Source organism: Protopterus annectens, chromosome 10.part0 (genome assembly GCF_019279795.1).
Source record: "Protopterus annectens isolate FY-2018-M chromosome 10.part0, PAN1.0, whole genome shotgun sequence".
Taxonomy (NCBI): domain Eukaryota; kingdom Metazoa; phylum Chordata; order Ceratodontiformes; family Protopteridae; genus Protopterus; species Protopterus annectens.
In genome coordinates, this window is record NC_056744.1 from 1636020522 (window position 1) to 1636044521 (window position 24000).

The 24000-nt window shown below is 39.6% G+C and overlaps 1 protein-coding gene across 1 annotated transcript in view; it reads right to left on the reverse strand.

Moving 5' to 3' along the window:
• TNFRSF12A (TNF receptor superfamily member 12A) overlaps positions 1-24000 on the reverse strand; it is a 123919-nt gene that overhangs the window by 20081 nt on the left and 79838 nt on the right. Inside the window, exons 3-4 of the mRNA XM_044086350.1 lie at positions 11261-11401; positions 8697-8745 (exon numbers count right to left, since the gene is read on the reverse strand). Of these exons, the coding sequence (XP_043942285.1) occupies positions 8697-8745; positions 11261-11401 (190 nt within the window). The remainder of the gene's footprint in view (positions 1-8696; positions 8746-11260; positions 11402-24000) is intronic.

Here is a 24000-nt window from a genome sequence, read left to right on the forward strand (position 1 = left end):
CTTAGTTGATTAATGAGATCCAGCCAGGATACCTTCTGGAGGGCAATGCAGTGGTGTATGCAGTTTGGGACATGTGCAGCAAACGTGGCTACTTTGTTACAGCACTGCTGTGGTTTGACAAGTTGTGATACTGGGAGATGGGAGAAAAGTGTGGCTGCATAAAGTAGGCTGGGTGGAGGGAAAGCTACAGTGATAGTTTTGCAAGAATGGTTGGAGAGGTAAGAGTTCGTTTGATAGAGAACCTAGTATTTGGTGGTATTTTTTTTTAACATTCTGCATATGAGCATCGAATGTTATGCGATTGTCAATCAAAATGCCTGGCAGTATGGTGTTGATGAGAATAGTGACTGGAGTATTTTGGATGAAATTCATTTGTACGAGTTGATTTGTTTTGGAGAGGTTCTTGGGTGGGAATAGCTTTAACATTATCTTTTTAGCATTGAGAAGTAGATGAGATTTTAAGATGTAGTCTTCTATATTTGTGAAACAGTGTTGTGTGAGGATTTGCAAGCCTGACAGAGTTGATGCATCGATCAATGTTCGTCAGCATAATGGATGATTGTGGAGGGATAGAATGCAGAACGTATACTGTTAATATAAATGTTAAATAGCAGGGAGACCAGGATTTAACCTTGGGGACCTCAAATGTGACAGGCTGATAGGATGAGAGAGCCGAATTCCACTTAACACATTGGGTTAGGTTAGTGATGTAGCTAGTGAACCAATTGACTGCAGAGTGTAAGAGACTTAGGGTGATTGAGGTGTTGAGAAGTTTTTTATGAGGCACAGTGTCAAAGGTCTTGGAAAGGTGAAGAAAGATAGCAGAAACAAGTTTTTTTATTATCGCTGTGCTGGTTTACTGCTTTGAGGAAGGACAGAAATGCTGTGGTGGTGCTGTGGCAGGGGCAGAAGCCATGCTGGGTGTTTGACAGTAAGTTGTTGTCTATGAGGTAAGATAGGAATGGAGAGTCGTTGCATCTTTCATAAATTTTAAATAGTGGTGGTAGGACAGTGATGGGTCCGTAATTGGAATTTCAATGCTGCAGTTACCATTCTAGAGGTGTAAGATAATGGATGGTCTCCATGAAGCTGGAACTATTGACTCACCTATTGACCTATTAAAAAGAATGATGACAGGGTAGGCTAGGTCTTCAGCTAGAAATTTTGTTGGAATGTTTTCTGCTGCTGGGGTTGTGGGTTTTAGTTTGTCTAGGGATACTTGGATATTACTGAGAAGGGAGGTGGAATTTAGGATTTGGGTTTGATGAGGGTGGGGTTTGGTGTGGGTTGTAGGTGGGCATTTATTTGTGATGGATTAAACTACATTAAAGTAGTCACCATTAAATTTGTTGGCTGTGTTGTAGTCTGTCTCATGTGGTAAGGAACTTGTTTGAGTGGATTTGCCAAGCTTTAAAAGATTATTCATTTTTTACCAAAACCTAAGGGGATTGTTAGAGTGAAGTAGAATTGTTTTTTTTTGTCAGTATGGTTTTTTGTTTAGATTACAAAGTTCTTTAAAATTTCTGAAAGTTAGAGGAGGTTTGTTTTATTTGCTGGACATTACAGGCTTTATCTCTATTTTTATTAATTCCTTGGTATTCAGAGTTAACCATGGATGTGGGGTTGTTTCTGATAGGCTTGATTCTGGTAGGAGCCTGATTGTTTAGTATGGAAAGGGGTAGGGGTAGAGCTTTAAGTTTGTACGACATAAATTCTTGCAGGTGTCTATAAAGGTTGCCTGATGAGATGATTTTATCCGGGTGGGAAGTAAGAATCCAATCAAGGATAGATCCTTCTGTGCTTGTTTTATTGAGCCTAGTTGTTGCAGAGATTAGTTGGGTGAATTTAAATAGGTTGATATGATTGTTGCCTGTATTGTGGTTAGAGTTTTACCAGTTGAGATTAACAGCTCCAAATACAATAGTCTTCCAGGAGATATGTCTGTGTGGAGGCCCAGGATAGTGTGTCCCTGGGGGACACTGGTCATTTTGTGGGGGGGGGTGTATACTACTATGAAGCATATATGAAATCAGGACCCTTACACATCCTAAACAATTTAAGAGAGCCACCAAAGAGCACTTTAAAAGTCACTGGTCCTGCCACTGCACTCTACCTCCTTAACATCCCCTACTTCTCATACCTTAATCTACTTCCTGCTCTTAACTCACTCTTCTCACTAGCTCTCTCTAATCTTGCTTGACTACTCTTTCTACTGTCTTCTAAAATCTATTACGCAAATCGCCTCACAGAAACATTCTATTGTAATTGTCTTGCCTTCATGCAACTACATCATGATAAAACTGGGTTTTTGTAACCACGTACCCCAAAAACTATACTCATCTTAATGACACATTTCTATTTATACATCTTGAAATTGTTATGCTATACTCCTGATTATTGACACTGTACAACATTGTATTGCTACTTAATGCCTTGTAATAATCCTGTAACATTGCTGTTTAATGCTAATTTATAATGGAAATTGTATAATATGTTGGAGCTTTTCTCCCCGGGCCTCCGCTGAAAAAGGGCTCTTCAGCTCAGTCGGACAATCCCGGTCAACAAATGCAGAATAAATAAAATAAATAAATATGGACTTGTTTTGATTTAGTTTTAGTAGAACGGGTAGTGTTTCAGTGTTGTTCAGTGGTGGTCTTACAGTTAGAGGAACTATTGTTAAAGTTGTTGGAGTAGATCATAGCAACACTGCCACCCTTTGTTTTCCTGTCACATCTATGAATGTTGTAACCTTGTGGCAGGATAGCATCATCAGAGATGCTCGGTTTTAGCCAGGTTTCTGTGACTGCTGTGATGTCTGGATTGTGGTGGGCTATCCAGGAGTGGAATTGAATTAGTTTATTAGAGATGTTGCAGATGTTAATACATCCTCCATTGCATATTTTTTCATCTCTATCTCATAAATACAAACACAATACTGACCATAGCACTTTTAACTACATTTATTTACTTTCCTTGTTTGCATGGCTGTTGTTTCCTCTGACAAAGTACACATACTCAAATTGTACCAATTCAGTCTCTTTGTTTAAAAAAAAAATGGTGCTTCCTCCAAATTTGAAGAAGAAAGGATAAAGAAAAATACTGTATTCTTGTTCAAACAAACAAAAAAACAAGTTGTGTGCCCTCTTAGCAGTAATGCTGAGCTTCAATTTTATCAACATGGTAATAGTTAAAATGAACAGTTAAATGCTTGGATATCAGGACCAATCTGTTCTCTCAGTTTCTAGTCCTGGATTTGGCAATACTGCTGGGGAGAAAGCAATCTTAACTCATTGATTCCAATGGAGCTTTGGTGATTTGTACTCAGCTTCATTGTATTACTAGTTTAGCAATATTTTGCAAACAAGCAACAAGATCTCAGTAACCACTAAAGCTGCAGACACAGTATTTTGTCTATATGAGAAACTTCTTAGAAGACCATGTATGTCCAGGAAGAGCTTCAATAAAAAAGGGCTATTTATACAATGCACAAATTTTCAGTTCAAAGACACATTAGCTACAGTGAAAAAATACCTCATTATTAGCTAATTTGCATGTCTCTGAATCGCCCTTAACTACTGCAAATACAAATCAGTACTTTCCTGTGGTAGTGAACACTGGTGGCTCGTGAGTCACATTGGCACAGGCACCCCCCCTTATTCACTACCCCCCCCCACACACACACATATCTCTTACTTGTGCTGGAGTTGGCAGAATGCCCCCAGTGTCTCCTCTTATAGTTTGTCACTTCCTTTGTAAATCATGGATCCTTCCAGTCAATAAATAATAACGGACATTAGAGTTTCATTCTTCTTAGTGTTTTTACAGTTATCATGATGCTAGACTTGTTGTTCCAATAACTATATAAGTGAGCTCAAGTAATATCCTCCCTGGTGTCTAGTGTTGCTCCCAGATTTATGCTGAAGCCTCCCTTACTTTCCTTGGTAACTCAAGGAATATTACAATTATTGATTCATGCCAGACATTAGATTTTCATACTTAATATAATATGTAGAAAAAAAACAAACCTCCTACTTAACTGATTGTTAGTGTACTGGGTTAAGGCAGCTGCTTTCTCTAGCAAGGGTGCAAGGTACTAGTGGTGATGCACAATACTAAAATGTTCTATGCGTATGCTGAAGGCATAACGTTTGATTCCTTTTAACTGTCTTTAAAGAATGATATGAATAGTTATCCTGATGTCCAGTGTTCCCCTTCAACTCACATCTTTTGTGCTGCAAAACTTTTGGCTACTGGTTTAAGTGCCTTTAAGGCACACTATAGAGAGTATCAAAATTTATTCCATAAAAATGTCTTAGCGCCTCAGCCACCACAGCCTTCAATGAGCACATGAGCTCATGAGCTCATGTGCTCATTGAAGGCTGTGGTGGCCGAGGCGCTAGACATTTTTATGGAATAAATTTTGCTACATGGGATCCTGGTTGTTTGTTCTTCAGTCTTTTTTAAGACTGTGAGGCGTTGGTTTGTTGATTTGTTACATTATAGAGAGTATCCCTGATGTGTAAGGACTCGCCCAGCCCCATGTATTATATGCTGCAAAGCTTTTGTCGAGTTATGTGCCTTTAAGGCATGATACAGAGAGTATATCTGGTGTCTAGTTATTCCTCCTGCCTCACATCTTTAATGCTGCAAAATGTCTGACTACTTGTTTAAGCACCTTTACGGCACAATATAGAGAGAGTATCTGTGGTGTCTAGTGACTCCCCCATTGCTGCAGGATGTTTTCATTAGTATAAGGGTGTGTGGAGGTATGACAGCACACACATACACACACACACACACACACACACACACACACACACACACACACACACACACACATGCTATTTTGTCACTATTCCCCCTTCTGCAATCTCCCAAGCAGACATAGGCTGACATGTACACTTACACTTGCAGCACCAAGCATACAGACATGGACACACACTCTCAACAGTAGCCATCTGATATACTCCCCTGCACTTATCTCTACCATGATGGGTGAACACAAGCTTTTGGCCATATTAACTAGGGATTCTAGCATTTGATCAATATTTTGCTACATCGAATAGTGAAAAGCCAGTACGGCTAACTGAAAATCAGCTGTACTGGCTTTTTTTAGTGAGATCGCAGTACAGCAAGGTTTGGGAAATTTGCCCTTTCCCCACTGTAGTGTGATCTCAGAGAAGGTATTTACAATTAGCAGGGGGTGTGAAGGGGCAGAGTAGCTTGTCCCCCTGCAAAAATTAAAAAAAAAATTATATATATATATATATATATATATATATATATATATATATATTGTTTGTGTCTTTCGGCTTTTCCCGGTTAGGGGTCGCCACAGCGGAACTCCGGTCCGCTAATGATTGGTAGTAGATTTTTACATACTGGCTTGCTGGGCCTAATGCACAACCTTCAACGAAGGAATGCCCATTCACGCATGTCGCCACACAGAAGACGCTCTAACTGAGAATCGAACGGGCAACGTCTAACTGTCAGGTGACAACGCTACCGCAGCACCACCACCGCAGTAAGATATATATATATATATATATATATATATATATATATATACACACATACATATATACACACATACACACATTTTTTTTATTTTCGATAAATTAATTATGCTATTTTGAGAAATGTTATAATTCTCTTCATTGGTTAGCATTGCCAGGGCAGCCACGGTGGTGCAGTGGTTAGCATTGCCGCCTCACAGCAAGAGGTTCTCTGGTTCAATTCTTGGCTGGGGTGCCTTCTGTGCGGAGTCTGCATGTCCTTCCTGTGGTCGCATGGGTTTCCTTCGGGTGTTCTGGCTTCCTCTCACATCCCAAAGACATGCTGTAGGTGGATTGGACAGTCTAAATTGGCCCTAGGTGTGAGTGTGTGCATTTGTGTGCCTTTTGTGGAAGGTTGGGCACCAGGCTGGCAACTCGACACTGTAAAACTCCACTGCCAATCATGAGCGGACAAGTGATCCACTGTGACGACCCCTAACAGGGAAAAGCCGAAAGAAGAAGAAGAAGATTGGTTAGTGTTGCCGCCTCACAGCAAGAGGTTTTCTAGTTCGATTCTCAACTGGGGTGCCTTCTGTGCGGAGTCTGCATGTCCTCCCTGTGGTCACATGGGTTTCCTCCGGGTGCTCCGGTTTCCTCCCATATCCCAAAGACATGCTGAAGGTGGAGTGGACACTCTAAATTGGCCTTAGGTGTGAGTGCATGCATGTGTGTGCCTTCTGTGGAAGGTTGTGCGCCGGGCCGGCAACTGTACACCGTAAAACTCCACTGCCAATCATGAGCGGACAAGTGATACGCTGTGGCAACCCCTAACTGGGAAAAGCCGAAAGAAGAAAAAGAAGCATGAGCCGAACCACAGGAAATTCTGGAGAATGAGTACATATTTAATTAACAGAGGCAGCGCTACCAGAATACCTCATTAATGTTTAGCACGGCCATGGAGACAGCCCACCATAGTGCAACACATCTCCATATTAAAGCACTATGGGAGGGCACTCTCTGAATTACAAATGGTTACCATAAAGTGAACACCATGTGTACACCTCACGATAACCTTTCTGAAGTCAACTCAATATCTTTTTACCAGCACTTGACAGATGTCAAATATTAGTGCAGCTGTGTTGCCTGTCATGCAATCTTTAAGATGAAATCTTTCAATACCTTGTATCTAGCATGAGTTTGGAATTATTAATGCAAATATGAATAGGCTATATTAGACACCTAGAGGCATCAGCAGGACGTAACTACAGGCTGTGACGAGTTAAGATTTCCCCAGGATACTGGCACCAACTTACTGCTGAAGTCAGAAAGGGGAAGATTTATCTGATATACATATGAATGCAAAAAAGGGGATAGGTTACACTCTTTATTATTGTTGGAGTTTAGTTCATCCTGATAGTAGTAAATTATCGATGGCCCTCATGGGAATGTCATCATTCTACCCTCTCTATTGGTTACTAAGTAGTCGGTGGTACATATTTGTAATGAAAAAAGTAGTAAAAGCTGCACTGCTGATAATTCTATAAAATGGAGGCTTTGTAAAGATTATGTGCATTGTTATCCAATTTAATGTCCTATCATATCCTTATGCTCCTTTTCTGCTAATGTTATCTTCTCATATTGGTAATAGTTATGGTTGATGTTGTTAACCTGTGTTTAAATTATTATCGGCTACCTGACTGACAACTGAAAAAGGGTATTTCAACAAGTCTGTTTACCTTGTTAACAAATACATATAGTAAATAATTAATAAAAAAATAGTCTTGCTTTGTATTTGGTGAAGCTAGAATTTGCATGTGCACTATTGTTGTTCAATGAAACACAGACCATACTTGGATTTTGGGTACAAAGTACAGCAGTTACCACTGTATTGCCCTGCAGATGGTGTTTTTAGTTTCTCTGGAACTGAAACCTCTGCAAAGGATTTGTGATGCAAACATCTGATAAAACACTCAACAAGTAATCAGGGGAGGGTTGGCAGTGACTCAGAAATTGTGAAAATGCAGAGTTAACAGAGGAAGTGTTAAGATAGACTAGTGGTACAAAATAAGTAGACAAAGGATGCTAAAGAGTGTGTTAGTCTCTTATGTAAATTTAATGAATTCCCAGAACACCCAATGTCAAACAAAAAATACAAACTTGGTAAAATATCTCAACAATTAGGACAGTTTGTTGAGTTGCATATGTGTATGTCCATTTCAGTTTACTGTTTCCAAATAATGTTTTGCTGTCAGTTTTTTAACCGTCCATTTTTTTCTATTTTTTCAGTGTAATTGTTGGGTGTTTCTTGTCTCTTTTTGGTAATTAACACAAAGATTGCCAGGGTTTGCTCTGTTGTTGAACTAACCATGCATTCTAGCTGAGTACGAGTGATCCTGCAAATTTCCATGGGTGATAGGTTCTGGACATGAGCCTCTTATCACAAAATAACACACGCACACACACACACACGCACCAGAACACACACACACACACACACACACACACACACACACACACACACACACACACACACACACACACACACACACGCACACACGCACGCACGCACACACACACACACACACACACACACAAAGTAACACGAAACCAAAATAATTTAGACATTAGACTTGAGTTATCCATTTTCTTCTTGTGTTAGTCATTCTTCCATATTCACTTGCCTTAACTCACTTCAGATAAAGAATATACATTCGTTCTTTTTAAGACTACCGTGTTAATAAAATTCTGTAAATGACAAAATAATTGTGTGTTGAGATTAAGACAAATTTTGATTAATGTCTGTAGTTCTTTTTACCATATCGTGACAAATACTTAAGCCATTATTGACCTTGTCTTATTCAAGTGACACTGGTTTGATTACCGTAATATCTATTTTTAATTTAGTGTACAATTCCATGCAAGTCAAATACGTTTCTAGGCTGCCTACTAGAAATTACATGGTTAAAAAACACTGAAATGAAAAACAAACAAACAAAAAAAAATGAGCAGCTGTTTTGTCAGGATGGTTTGTAATGTTTCAAAAGCTGTTTTTCATATAATAACACACACAATTTAAATTATGCACATTGTTGGTAAGATGTGTTTATCTCTCAGGCTAAACCATGAGTACCCATTGCCTTTTGAGGTAAAAATAAGCACGTTGTTTTGTTTATGACTGTTCTAAGTTTCCATACAACATACCTTCCATGAAGTAAATCGTGCTCATTTCCACCCGTCTCCTCAATCGGTGCTACAGACAATTGAAAAGAGACCAACAATCAATCAACCAGTACTTTCATTCTGACAGCAGAACTCCACCAAACAAACTTACTTTTTTCATTGACATGGATGATAAGAGATAAAATGTAACCTAAGTGGAACACCACTTACATATATCTACGGTTTTGTAAAAATAAAGCAGAATTTCCAACTCTTTACACTAAGCATGTTACATTTTTGACTGGTTGATACCCTGCAGCTTGTGGACACCTGAGGAACCACTCTATGAGAGCTGCAAGCTGCCACGAGGCCTAATTCTGCACAGTTGCAGTAAGGGCACATGGCATGGTTGTAATACAGTATGTGCATGCATGCATTCAATACATTTTCAGGATAAAATACATCCAGACTGTATTATCATAAAAAAATATACAGACTGTAGAATATGTAAGGACATTGTGAAATTTAAAAAATATATACATTTTAAAACCATGCAGAGAATGCAAAAAGGTGGCATTATAAATAAGTCACTAATCATTGCTAACATAAATATGGAGTTACTTTGATTGGTTATGTTGGTGGTCCAACTTGAGAAGACAAATTTGTGATATTTAGGACTTAGACAAATGGGGACAAGGCAACCTTTGTGTAGCTTATTTCTTTTACGATGTATTTGTATTTATTTATTAATTCCAGCTACATGGCATGTTTAGAGCAACCTACTGTCAATAAATGTATTTGTTTCCATTGCCACTTAATTCTGAGCTAAGACTCTAGTCTGGTTTTTATAGTTAATCATAGCTCTGAGGCTTAAGTGTAGTTTTCCTAAGCAGAGGTGTACACATGAACTCTTCCAATGGTGTACTACCAGAAATCGAGGTAGCGCACTGCAGTACCAGATCACTTCCCCTTTCCCACCAAGATGACAGAGAGATGGTGTCTGATCACTCAGTTACAACACAAACCGACCCATCATCACCCAGGGTAATGATTGAGCTCATGTTGTCAGGGGCATCATCAGATCATATTAGCCTCTGCCACTGGGGCACTTATCACCTCACTTTCCTTACAGGATCTATGTGGTTGAGTTGAGTTTTCAGTTCTGGCACAAGTGAGCTAGGTTTAGGAATATCTTAGAGTTGCCAGAATAGTGAAGACAACAATGAGTACTTGGAGGGTTGTTACAATCTTTGCCTCCCGTGAGATGAAATCCTCTTACCCACTGACTTCAAAGCACAACCAACACCTCTATCCCATGTCTACTAGCCAGCAGAGCTGTGGTCCAGATATGTTCTTAGTAGAAGCAGTTATTAAATCATTAGTCAGTAAATCTGAAAAAGGAAACTGGTTGTTGTTGTTGTCTTTCAGCTTTTCCTGGTTAGGGGTCGCCACAGCGGAACTCCGGTCCCTTAATGATTGGCAGTAGATTTTCATGAACGCCAAGGTGCCAGCTCGACGTTCAACCTTCAACGAAGGCACGCCCATTTATTCATATCTTTTGAATGCCCACCCAACCGCGGGGAGGACATGTAGACTCCACACAGAAGGTACTCCAGCCGAGAATCGAACGAGAGAACCTCTTGCTGTGAGGCAACAACGCTACCGCTGCACCACCGCGGCTAATGAAAAAGGAAACTGGTATAATGCTAAAAACTAGACCAGCTATGAGGGAAAGAAAATCCAAACCAAGGTGACAGAGATGTTCCATGATAAGAAGATCATCACTGGAACACTTTTGGTGTGGTGAAACATGTACAACATGTCCTGACGTACAAATACCCCACGACAGAAAACGGAAGCAAAGAATGCAGCAGTTCAAATCCAGTTTTCAGTAGGCTGCAGGCTACAGGAAGACGTCCACTGGCTTACTTCATAGTTTGTGGTACGGGCCACACAGAGACAAAAGGACATGTAGACAGTGTCTATTAAGACAGCATTTGGTTGGGAGTGGAATTACCTAATTTTAACAGGTCAGGCTTCTCCATTTTGTTAGCACTGGTAGAGGAGAAACAAAATCTGATGCCAGCATTCAACATCAATGGGGTTAGGTATAGCTAACTTGTAATCTCTTGCTTCTGAGGCAGCCATTCAATGGTCTAACTGATGGCTTACTGTGCTCCTCCTCTGATTCATTGTGCACATTTCACCTGACATGTACTGTTCTACATCAGGGACGCTACTTTAATAAGTCTGTGACCTCATTCCCCCCCTCCCATAAAAAAAGTAATTCATCACCTCCTTCATCCTAGTGGGTACTCTCGGACACCTGAGCTGATATTTGAACATGGGTCTCCAGCACTCTAGACACCTTATCTCTAACCCACTCTCAGACAGTGAGAAAGACGTTGAATTAAGAAAAGATGATTCATAGGCAAGTACTACACTAGCTGTCCTTGTGGGACATTTCAAGCCTAGGTGACAATTTCCCCCAAAAGTGAGAATCAAACCCCAACATTGTACCTTATGTCTGCAATTATGCCATCTTTAAAACACATTATCTGTACTCAAGCAGAGCTTAGGAACAGTCTAATGGCTGTGCTACTTACTTGCGTATTTGGCTTGTTTTTTGCGTTTTGCAAGGAATACTGCCAGAGTGATCACACAAATGAGAATTACAGATGTGACTGTTGCCAGTGTCACTATCTGCCATACAGGCATTGTCTGCACCACTGATGGCCCATCCTTACCTGCAAAAATAAGAACAATGAGAATATAGAACATATGGGAGCACGCTATCCAACAAAGACAGCATTCAGCAATTTACGTTCCATTTATTTCCATTTACAGATCCTATCAAAGACATAATAAGGTACTGAAAAAAAATTTAAAAAAAGCAAGGGGAAGCATCATTTATAAAGATATGAGTCATGATGTAAACTTTATGGAAAGCTTTTTTTTTTTACATAAATTTTAGAAATTTAGTACATTGATCAGATCATGATTGCCAAAATGTAATTACTCATACTGAAAAATTTAACATAGATGTTTAATCATATACCCAGACATTGCAAAACAATGTATTACCTCAGATAAAACGGAAAATGTGAGTTTTATTTTTATTTTACACCTCTCCCTCTTTTCTGACTTCTGCATCTAAAGACTAAAGCCCAGCATGGGTGACGAGCTAGTTTTGATGTGGTAAGAAGACAATAAAAATGTCTGATTTTCTGTCTCCCACATTTTGTTACACAAGAAGAACCCATGTGATAAGTAGTAGTGCCTCCAGTTTTGGGGTTTAGTGTGACTACTGAACAGATCACTGGTATTAATTCTGCCTCTTGGTAACAGCAGCTTAGTGCCATTTTTTACTTTCTTGTGATGTCACTGATGAGTAACCAATAAGCAAATAAAGGGTGGTTACTCAGAGCTTTGACCGTCAGTAACTGTACAAGAAAACAGTTGGGTATAACTCATTATACTGACATGTCTGGATTTTTGGCAGCTTCTAGGAGACCCTTTTTGTCTTTAAAGCCATACTTGAAGACATTTACAAACTGTGGTGTGTACAGTTCAGAAATATTTCATTTTAGCATTTAGCAATTTAACTTCTTAACCGCCACACAAAGGGACTGGACTTCCTTCCTTGCCCTTCCTACAACCATCCATGTCCAAAGAACTGGCAACCGATAATGTTACCACGCTCACGATACTTAGGATTTATTGCTGTGTTAGTTTACCTTCCTGGACTCCTTTCTTACTGTTTATTTATTTATTGTTGGTGAACTCATAGCAAAGCTGTTAGTCTTGTCATCTGAAATATTCTGCAAAAACTTTTCACCAAATTTTGACAGGTGAAATTTTTTTTCAACTTTGCATAGTCAGGCCAAAGTATTGCCAGTTTCTGTCAACAGAATGGAAAAGCAGATCACATTTACATCTTTGTTATGTAGTATAAACAGCGAAATAAGTTAGATTGCCTTAAGCTACATGAGGAAGGAATTTGTCCCTTTGCTGCAAAAACTTTACTGAGGGTGAATGTCTCTCGTTGTAATTATTACTTCAGGGTGTTTGAGTGCATTTGTTTTATTCAGTATGCTTAATTTACCTTTAACCACACAGTTTAGAACTTCTGTTCACACCACTCCCATTAGTGTATTTGGTGACATTCTTCCTATGAATTCTTCTTTCACTGTTATTTTTTTTCAGAATACATTTTTTTTTCTACAATGGCACCAGTGAGTAAGTCCAGCTGAAGATGTACCACAACTAGAGTGGACAACCAGAGAATGACTACAATACCAGAAGGAAAACATGCAAAGCATGTAGATTCCAGAGGACTTAAATCCTGAAGTCATGATGCAGTAAAACTAAATTCGTCACCACTATACCTACAGTTTAAACAGTGTACAGAACTCAAACCCAGAATCTATTAGACTGTTGGGAGAATATTATCACATTTCAGAAATCCTTGTAAAACCATCTCCAAAGTAAAAAACAGTACATATGCTTTACAGACCTGACCACAATGGTACTCGTTTTTAACAATACCCTGCCACATATCAAAGCACTCTAAGTTATCATTAAGTTGTCCCATAGTAGGTTGTAGGCTTTGTAAGCTCTATTTTAGCTTATTAAAGTTTTTCACTTTGCACAAATTCATGTAAACTCCACTGTCTCATAAGCAGAATACATTAACTAAGTATACTTGTAAACTGTGACTTATTTTTGATTATACTAACTTTATGTATGTCACTATTATTCTTTCTTAATGTTTCGTTTTCTGTTTTATCTACTTGTAGATGCCTCTGTTGTCTGAGTCATGGCTGAAAAGGGGCCCCGGACCAGCCCACCTACCCTGTTAACAAATGTTACAATAAAAAATAGATAGATATCTTACCATTATGACTGCATTTACGTTATCAATGCTTGTTTTTCTAACAATGTACTAACTATTATATTGTACTATATATAAAACTAGGGAGTTGTACTTTAAAACAAAAAGGATTATGAAAACCAGGTAAATATGACTCCCATTAGCAGTAAAGTTGTTGGTCTCCCCACCAAAAGTTAACTGCATGAGATAAGATAGCCTTATCTCTGTCTGATTAAAGAACCACATTCAAAGGTTCTGAACGCACTATATGAAATGTTTGCTATACCCAGAAGACAGCAGCCTGAAGTAAAAAAAAGTTTTACAATCACGCTAAAAAAATACAGAATGTGTCATTTCACATTCTCAGATAAGCTCATACCTGTTGGCAAGTGTTTGTCTTCTGACAGGTGTTACAGGTAGAAAAAAAGCGATAAAAAATGTGGCTTGTCAAAAAGTTATTTATAAGTTTTTATTGGTTTTCATAAGACATGAATATGAATACATTTTACAGAAAAATATTTTAAACATCATAAAATAAACAACTATATACAAAGTCCATAACATATCTATTGTCTTTCTTAAATTTACATTTTATCTAACAATTTTCTAAGCTTTAGCCAAGCCAGTTTCTTATGCGTCACTTTTGTAGTTCTTAAAGCTGCAGTTTGCAATTCTCTATTACATACAACTTTAGCTAATGATATAAAATCTGTGAATAAGAGGATTTGTTTGCTTTTCCAATTTACGGTTATAACTTTCCTTGCAATTGCAAGTAGGGACCAAAGAACATACACTTGTATCTTAGGAATGTATGCTGGTATCGACGCATTAAACAGCAACAATGAATCTGAGATTTCACACTTATCTGTCCACAATGCTTTTATAAAATTTTTAAATTCTGACCAGAATGGAGTTACAATTTTACATTTAAGAATCATATGTTTCCAATCTGCACATACTGTCTCTTCGCATCTCCAACATTTATTAATGACTAGCCACATAGTTGACCTCTTTGTCACATGGTTAAGAAATTGGCTATCAAAATGGATCTGGGAGTGTTGTCATCCAGAAATCTCTCCAATTTGGTCATTATGTAAACCGGTATGCAAAGTGAAAGGCTCACATATTTTCCTCTAATGAAATCTCATATTGTGTGACCCTTTCACTTCACTCAGGGGCTTTTGTTAAGTCAGAAAGATGCTGTTATACCATTGTTAAGGAATTCATGTCAGAATCTCGACACATTCACTTCTTTTACAGAACTTGAAAGTGGTCGTTATCACATTAGTTATCCTTTAATGACAGACAGGTTGTGTTTTGACATTAGATATTAAATATTAAAAGATGCCCGAGTACAGAACTGCTTTTTAGTTAGAAAAACAGATTGTTCGAGTTAGATTCTTTATAATAAGCTGACAAAGACAGAGATATATGTCATTGCTGGTTACCTTGGCTTACCTTCATGTCTGTAGATGCTCAAGAATAAAATACTGTAATATAATAGGGTACAAGGTACTGCAGGGATCAAACAGCATTTTCAGGGTATAGGAAGGTCCAGTGGCATGTTCCATGATAGAAAGGTACACGAGGCATTCAGGAGAGGGTGAAGCATTGTGACACCGGAGAACAGAGTGGTACTGCGTGCCCTGCATCACAACAATACATAAGGCAGCCTGGACAGATGCAAGAGTAAGAAACTGCGTGGCATACATTACAACAGTTCCCAAGGTGCTCAGGGTTGAAATAGTGTTAAGAGCAGAGTGCAAAAGTACAGTAGCACCAGCTGCCCCACAACTCTACAGAGCAGAATGTACAAGGAAGGTACTGAAAAAGTATCTATGTTTTCCCTAGACCCTGACACCACCATGCAAGATATATTACATACAAATTCATCATAGCACCGTGCAGCACATTATATCCAGGTTCATCATGGCACTGTACAGCATCCTAGGAGGTTAAAGGGCATGGAGTGGGCCAGTGTGGCTAGGATAGTATGAAGGAATGTGCAGTTTAGAAATGTATTCTTTATTGGTATATAATTTGGGCTTTGCGGCCCATGATTTCTGTCATACGCTAGAATGTTCTGCCATGCCTAGGTTACATACTGGCCTGTACTGACATTGGTATATTTCTCTCCTTGCATGTTGGCAAGATAATATGGCTGCCATACAGCTGTAGCAGCAGCATTGTTACACCGGGGCCTGCGGCATGCTGTACCTGTGCCATGTCAGAGGCACATGTCTACATTGCTAAAACTGCATCACTTATAGGAAGACAGTAGAACTTTTCCTGTAGAAATGCAACTTTAACTGCATAATACCACAGTTTCCAAGGACCAAAAATGCAAATATGAAACAGCTAAAGGGGGGTAAATAGTACAAAATAATGAGAAATAGTGTAGACTTGACAAAATAATGAGGTGGCCATATTAAAAGAAGACATCGTAGAGCTTGGAAGATGTGTTTTTCATTTTTTGTAAATGGCTCAGAATTTACAAAGAAGGCTTGATACAAGTTTTACCGCACTTAACTAATCAGAGTTAGTCACCTTCAAACAGGCCACCTTTCAGTGTTAGCTCAATGCAGGTGTTTAGCCAGTTGCTAAAAGGGACAGAGTTATAAATATTTAGCATAATAAGCATGTTTTTGCACTGAGATGGAGATCCTGGTGTCTAAAAGGATCAATCCAGTCGCACTGTAATATATCAACATCAGGCGATATAATAAGAGAAGAACATTTACAAAATTATCAGTTTTGCCTCACTGTAGCACAGACAAGATGTTGCTTACCATGGTTTCCATTTTACCATATAGTTACTCTTGCTCTGTGTTTCCAAGTTATAAAAGAGCTATGAAGAATTACTGCACAGATGCAAAAGGCAGGAAGAAAAATAAAGACATAGGATTAATGGAGGAAGGGGCATAATAAGAAAAAATAATGGAAGAAATGGAAAAGGTAAAAAAAGAGAATGAATCAAATAAAAACATAATGGGGAACAGGCAGTAAAAAAGAAAGAGAATGTTGCTGGGATAAAAATGCAGGAATTGAAGCTCACAGCTAACAGTTAGACAAAGGTCATAGAAAGGCCACACTGTTGCATAAGTCTGTCTGCCACCCTGCTGGAATAAAAATATGCAAAAGCCTCCACAGTACTATCAAACCGCACACGCACGCACACACACCAAGTGCTGGCAGACAAGGCGTGGAAACATAACTGATGAAAGCTGCATGAATGACTTGTGGCGTCAGCAGCTTCCTGTTTGAAGTGGTCTGCAGCTTCTCCTCCAGGAATACAAAGCACAGGCCATTAGTCTATGATCTTAGCTGGCAATCATTTGACAGTGTTATGTTAGTAGAACTGGAGTTAGTTCCATGACTCATGGATTCCCTCAGAATTAATAGTTTTCAGCTTGTAATTTAACAGTTTTCAACTAGTTCACATAACAAAGAAACCAACAATTCTAGCCTGATTTTTTTTTAAAGTACTAATCAGCCCTATTCAGAGCAACTGACTTGCTAGAAGATGGATCTATGTCAAACAAAATCGAATGAACAGATTGTTGAAACTCATATTTCAATCCATATGATGGACAATTCAGTCCATCGGAAAAAAAATAAAACTCAAACACCTGCATACAATACAAAAAAAATGCTTTTGTAGGGGGAAGCCTTCCAGCACCCCCCACACTCCCTGCTAATTACATATACCAACTCCGAGACCATATTACAGTAGAGAAAAGGCAAATTTCCTGATCCCTGCTGTAACACAATCTTAGTCAGAACAGTTCGACAGACTGAGTTGTCATTCATATGGGTTTTGACAGTTTGTCCATTTGATCATTGGACAGGGACCCCAAAAAATAATTTGGATGGCTGACTAAGTCAAGATAATATGAGCAATACATAGTGATTTGTGCAAATCCACCAAAGGTCATAGAAAAGAGACACGGCTGTCAGGAGGGAGTACCAATAGACAGATTCCTGGGGCATATCAAGAGTGATGATGTAAACATTCTGACCTTGAGACTTTCCTTTAGTTTTGGGTATTACTTTAGAGTTGTATATTTAAAGGAAGGGAGGTACAGGGAAGGGAAATAAGGGTAAGCATTTCTTCACAAGTTGGCGGTATGAGGCAAACCCTCAAGGTGCATATACCAAAACAGTTGCAAGTGAGAAAGGAATCTGAGTGAGACCACAAGTGACTGACAGAGTAGTCACAGAGAAGGAAGACAACTCATTTTAAACTAGTGACCACAGGAAGATGATGGCCTGTAAGGAAAATGGTATAAAGACATTTAAGATGGATGCAAATCGCACCTTCCTCACTGAAAGAGTTAATATCTTTAACAGATGGCAGCAGCAACTACAGCGAATACGCAACAGCAGTAGGGAGTGGGAATTCTGATATTTGTAGGAAAGAAGTACCTGAGCGTCTGTACAGGTTAGTAGATAGGAAAGGGGGTGCAGAAGGTCAGCAAGGCCTTGGAGAAGCAGACTGAGCAGCTCTGCTGATCTGTTGATTCTTGTTTCTGCCGCTACCAAACGGTTTATTTCACTGAAGTCGCCACTCCAAAGAAGGGTTTTGAGCGGAATGCAGAAATGATCTATAATCAGTGCAGGCCATGTACAAAGACCTAATGACAAAAGTAAGAGCAGTGCTTGGACTCACAAAGGGGTTACTTGTGGGAGTGGGTGTACATCCGGGTCCAGCTGTAACTCCACTGCTGTTCACACTGGTGATGGACTACATTAGCAAACAGGTTGGAAGGGACAGATCAGCAAAGCTGCTGTATGCAGACATTGTTGTATTACAGGCAGACTGAGCAAGAACTTCAGCAAATCATAAGGGGATGGAATGCAAATGTGAAGGCACACTGGATGAAAGACACGACGGTTGTGATGGTAGCAAATGAGGGAAACCAGAAGAAGCTGAAAACTGAGATAAAAAGGCAAAATAGTGGAATAAGTTAACAGTTTCAAGTATGCAGGGGGAGGAGCTGAGGAGAAGGCAAGTCTGAGTGAGAAAGAGAACGCTATAATTAGAGGAGTTGCAGCCAACTAGCACAGTGTGTCAGGGGTAGTGTGTGACAGAAGAAGCAAAACAAAAACAAAAAACCCGAAAAGCAATATGCACAAAACGGTGGTGTGAGCAGTACTTGCATATGGTACAGAAACTTGGACAGCGAAGTCAGAACAGTTATGGAAGCTAGAGTTGATGGAGAAGGAGTGCCTGACATGGGTGGCAGGATGCACACTGTGGGACAGACAAAGAAGTGAGGATATCAGAATCCGTAGTAGCTCTAATTGTATAGAAGGTCAAAGAGAACAGATTACACGTTTGATCAAATGTGCAGGAAAGTAGAACACAGTCTTGGGAAGAAGATTTGGAACAGACAGACAGAAGGAAGAGGAAATGAGAGTGTGCAGCAGAAAGGACAGACGGACTGTGTGAGAGAAGACCTGCAACAGGGCTGGGACCATACAACTGTAAGGGGAAAAGTTACAGCTATGAGGTTCAGTGATCTACGGCAGGAAGTAAAGAAGACAAGGGCAGCCAGTGTTGGGCTTTGGTAAATAAGGACAGATAAGATAGAGGTTTTGTGTCTGGAGACATCTCAGACACAAAAAGGATTGACTTTTTTGGAAAAGAAGGCAGGAAAAGTAGGTAACAGTGACAACTGTCTTGGGGCTTAGACATAGTAAGACTTGGAAGAAGGTGACTGAGACAGTCCTTAAGGGGGGGGGGGGTGGATGCATGTTATGGGCATGTAGTCAAGACTGGCCTATCTGAAGAGACATCTGAAGTGGTTGTAAGCTGAGCCCCCGGAAATGGCAGAGATATATCAATTTATTGGGCTGGAGGTGACATTCTCAAAGGATGGAAAGGACTTATAAAAATGATAATGAATGGTTGTTACAGCGGACAAGGAAACACACTTGGGATTGGTAGGAAATGGAATGAATACCCAGCAGAGAGAGAGTGATCAGTGCTGCATCAGAAGACATTACCTGTTAGCCCAGACAGGAAATTGGTGTTCATAACCGCATCAGAAAGGTACTCCTTTGCATGCATTGCTTTAAGGTAAGACAAAGGAAGAGGAGGTGCTTTAAAGAAATATAATACAGGTAAGTACCCAAGCACTAAGCAGAGGAAGACATGGACACTGAGTGTAGTACAGGGAAGGCAAGGGTGACTTGAAGTATGGGTGGGTGGTATTACTGTACACTGTAAGGAGTCTAGGAAGGAAGACAGGGCAGTGATGTAGGAACAGAAGGTCAAAAATTGTGGCATCACAGTAACCAGGGCTAGTAACAAAAGGGGAAGGTACACAAAAGTGCTTTGGTATAAGTTATCTTGGAATAACAGAGAATGTGAAAAGGTTGGTTACTAGCAATCCAAGTAAGGGCATGTTTGTGAGGCTAAGACAGGAGGTGGAAGGAAGCATACCACCCTATGAAATGGATAATGCAATGATCAGACACTTCAAAAACAGAGGATGAGACTGGATTGAAAAAGGAGCAGGGTAGGAAGTGAAGGCTTATACTGATGGACTAGCTATCTCTCCAGGGACAGATTGCAAAATTCCAAGTTCCATGGTACAGTGTCTAGCAGATGAGAGGTCTTAAATCATGATGGGTTTAGTAAACTGGTAATGCTTAAAACTGAAAGGACAGAATTATGGATGCATTCGTAACTGAAGAAGAGGTCACCTATGTCAATATGAAAATACCACTAGCAAAAAGTGTTTGTGCCACTGCATGGTTTAGACTGCACAGAAGGGTAAGAATCTACAGACAAACATGGTGGCATGAGATGTTAGGAGATTTTGCTTTAACCTTTTAAAAGGGTAAGGAGAAAGAAATCCAGGACATACAGGCGTCTTAACCTAACAACAGTGACAGCCAAAGTTACAGAGAGAGAATATCTAGAGGGGAGAGGTTGGATGTTTGCCTACAGGAAAAAAAAGCTAATATGACTTCATGAGCAGAAAGAGCGTCAGTTTTATGACTAGGTTATAGAAGTGCTTGGCAGAGGATTAAAGGTACATGTGGCATATCTGGACTTCAGCAAAACTACTGACATGGTCCCACACAAATAGGAAAACATCTAAAGCAAAGGTGAAGACTGACGCTGGCAAATGGATAGAAAGGTGGTTTAATGGTATAGTACAGCACATTAGATGAAGGTGATCATAATGGAAATAAGGGAAGTTACCACTGAAGTAGTGCTGCAGTCATTTCTGCATATAGTAGTTTTCAGTGTGTTCAGGTCAGAACTACCTGCGGGAACAGAGAATGAACTCAGCCTCTTGGGTAATGACACAAAGATCAGAGAGCAGGAGAATATGGGGAGGAGTCTAAGAAAAGACCTGGATAGGTCAATCACATCAGCAGAAAAATGGTAGTTAAAACTCACTGCAAACAAATGCAAATCAAGTATTTGGGCCACAGCAACCCCCCCCCCCCCCATGATGAAGTGAAACAGATAGCAGCAGAGCAAGAAAAGGATTTTGAGGGTGTTTACCATGTTTGGATTGAACTGACAGAAGCAATGTGAGGGGTCTGTGGCAGCACACAACAGAATACTGGAGTGTAGCCTCAGGACAACATACTCCAGAAGTAACATTCTGGAGTCCGTACAAGGATGAATGCATCAAAGCTTCTGGAAGGATTCCAGATGAATGCCTTCATAATAATGACTCCTGTCTGTGATGGAGGAGAAATGTTAAGACCGGAAGGGGGGGGGGGCATGATACAAGTTCACAAAATCATGTTAAGAATATATTATGGTTCTATCCTAAGAAATAAGTGGGGATGACTGCAAGCAGAAGGCTGGAACCAACTACTTCCTGGATCTACAAAGGTACCTTTTTCTCAGAGGGAGGGGGAAGAACCAGGGAATAGACAAGTGGAAAACACAAATAAATACAAGATGGCATAGGGCAGGTAGACAAAGAGTGATAAGAAAGGGAGGAATTGAACAGAGGTAGACTGTAAAAATGCACTTGAATGGCAAACTAGATAAGCTAATTGGTATCTTTTGCTGGCAAACAGATATAATATAAAGGTGTTCTAGGAGAAGGAGATTGATCAGGTAATTACAGATTTTTCCCTCTATTTAAAAAGCAGGGTAACACTTAATGTACATGGTGTGCAATAAAACACAGTCTGAGTATGGGACACACACACGCCCTGGTGCCTAGAGTTTAAATCAGGGTTTTAATGCCCTAGAGCACTTGCTAGAAAATTATTACTGCTGGATAATTTCCCTACAGTTGCTTCTTTATTCTTCTAGGTCCATCAGTGGAAAATAATTCAGTCACTACCATTTTAGGAGCCCTTATATGATTTTTTTTCTTACCCTCAGTTCACTCCTTTCTGTATGAGAAGGAAGTTTAGAGCCATAATGCTTTCAAAGAGAGTGCATGAATGCGTGCGTATGCATGTGTGTCTTTGTATGCATGTGTGTGCCTTTGTGTGGGTGTGTTTGTGTGTGCTTGTCCCATTTTGCATGTATGTGTGCGTGTGTGTGTGTGTGTGTGTGGGATGATACAAAAGATGAATTTGCACACCACTAACATAGGTTTTCAATGTAAATTCAGTACCATTCTGTTGGTTGGACCTGCTTAGTACCTACCGTTGTTAAGTAAACACCTCTCTTTGGTCTCATGGCCTCTTTAAATTGTGAACATTAACTGCAGGAATAATTTCCCCAACAGTTACAATGTGTTGTCATAGCTGGGTGTGAAGTTGTAATAAAATATACCATTCTGAGAATTGTCTATACAGAAACATGAGATTTATTCAGGGCTTAAGTTTTATGTCTGGCATCCTTTTTAATTTATTTATTACCCCGACCCCATGTGCAAAATGGGAAAAAGGGGTTCAGGATGGATGGATCTTTTTTAATTTATTAACCAGTAAGTGAAGTAGACCATCTCAGAGTCTTTTTAACAAGGCTTTGGGCCATAACAGTAAGAATAAATGTAGGCAGTTTTATACTCAGTCAGTGTACTTGTACGTGAGAGGAAACAAGACAAAACTCAAAGAGATATGGAGAATGTACTGACTCCTCATACATGTTGACAAGGGATCGGGCTTAAACCCCACAACCTGGAAATATAATGCAGAAATCATAAGCACTGAGTCACCATGTTACCCAAAGCACACATGGTCTTAAATCATTTGGGAATGGAAGATAAGCGGCAGAGGGACATACTGTGAAGACTTTCTATACCTCCGCCTTTGCTACATATTAGCTTATCGTTTCTTGGCAGACAGAGGTGGCATACATGAACTGTTACATTTCCTGTCAGCCCAGCACCCAGCCTTGTGTCTTCCTGCCTGCTTCTTGCATATTTATCCCACCCATGTTTAGCCAGTCCTTCCTGTGTAACTCCTGATAGTGATTTTGAAGTACGTTGATTTATGCTGACCAAAGCAATGAAAGTCTATTTTCACAAGATGAAATTTCCGGGAATTGTACTAACGATTGCAGGTCTTACTTCTAGCATAGTTAAGATGTTGTTGCCATTCTTTTGCACATTAATAAACAAATCTGAGTTAATTGTGCAATAAATACAACAAAATGACAACTGTGTTATGTAATGAAGAGCACCCATTCTGGAGAGTTAGGTGAAATGGTCCACGTCAGGTTACGTGACACCGTATGCTGTATTAGTAATGCTAAAGCAGGAAACTTTTTGGAACATTGGCATTTTTTTCACGTTTTGGGAAAATGGTTTTAATAATTCTGTTCTTGACTTTTTATCTTTTATGCTTTTCAGAAAATTATTGGTCTTAATCACAGGCTTGCAATAAAAGTGTTTTCACTTTTGCATGAAATCATTCTCCACCTATCGTCAAAATTTATCCCTGTCAATTCACATAGCCTAAAGATTCTCCCATCCGGCTCACGGATTCTCTTCATATTTTTAAAGACTTTCATTATGCAACCTCATCTGCCCTGACTTTCATTATGCAACCTCATCTGCCCTGACTTTCATTATGCAACCCCATCTGCCCTGACCCTTCTTTATCTTTTTAATTCATTTATTTTTTTTAATTTAAACTTTGTTCCTAGTATTTACAGTTCCATCAGTTGCTGTTCACACATAGTTACACAAAACAGCAGAAGACTGTGGACACAGCCTTCCCATATTTTGCCGCTAACACCCTGACACTGCTTTTCCCATCAGACATCTCCCACTCACCTACTTTCCCATGTCGTTTTAAACGATTCTGTGCCCTTGCTCCATACCACTGAGTTTGGCAGCCTCTTCCATTTGTCAACCGCCCTGCCCTCTCCATGAAAAAAGTATTTCACGTCCAGACTGAAGGATGATTTTTTTTTACTTTGACACCACTGAATATTCTTACCCACCTTTCTTTCTTTTTTACTTCAATTCCTTTGCAGTTTACAATAGTAATTCTAAGAGTCCATATCATATTCTCATTGTCCCTTATGTGGTC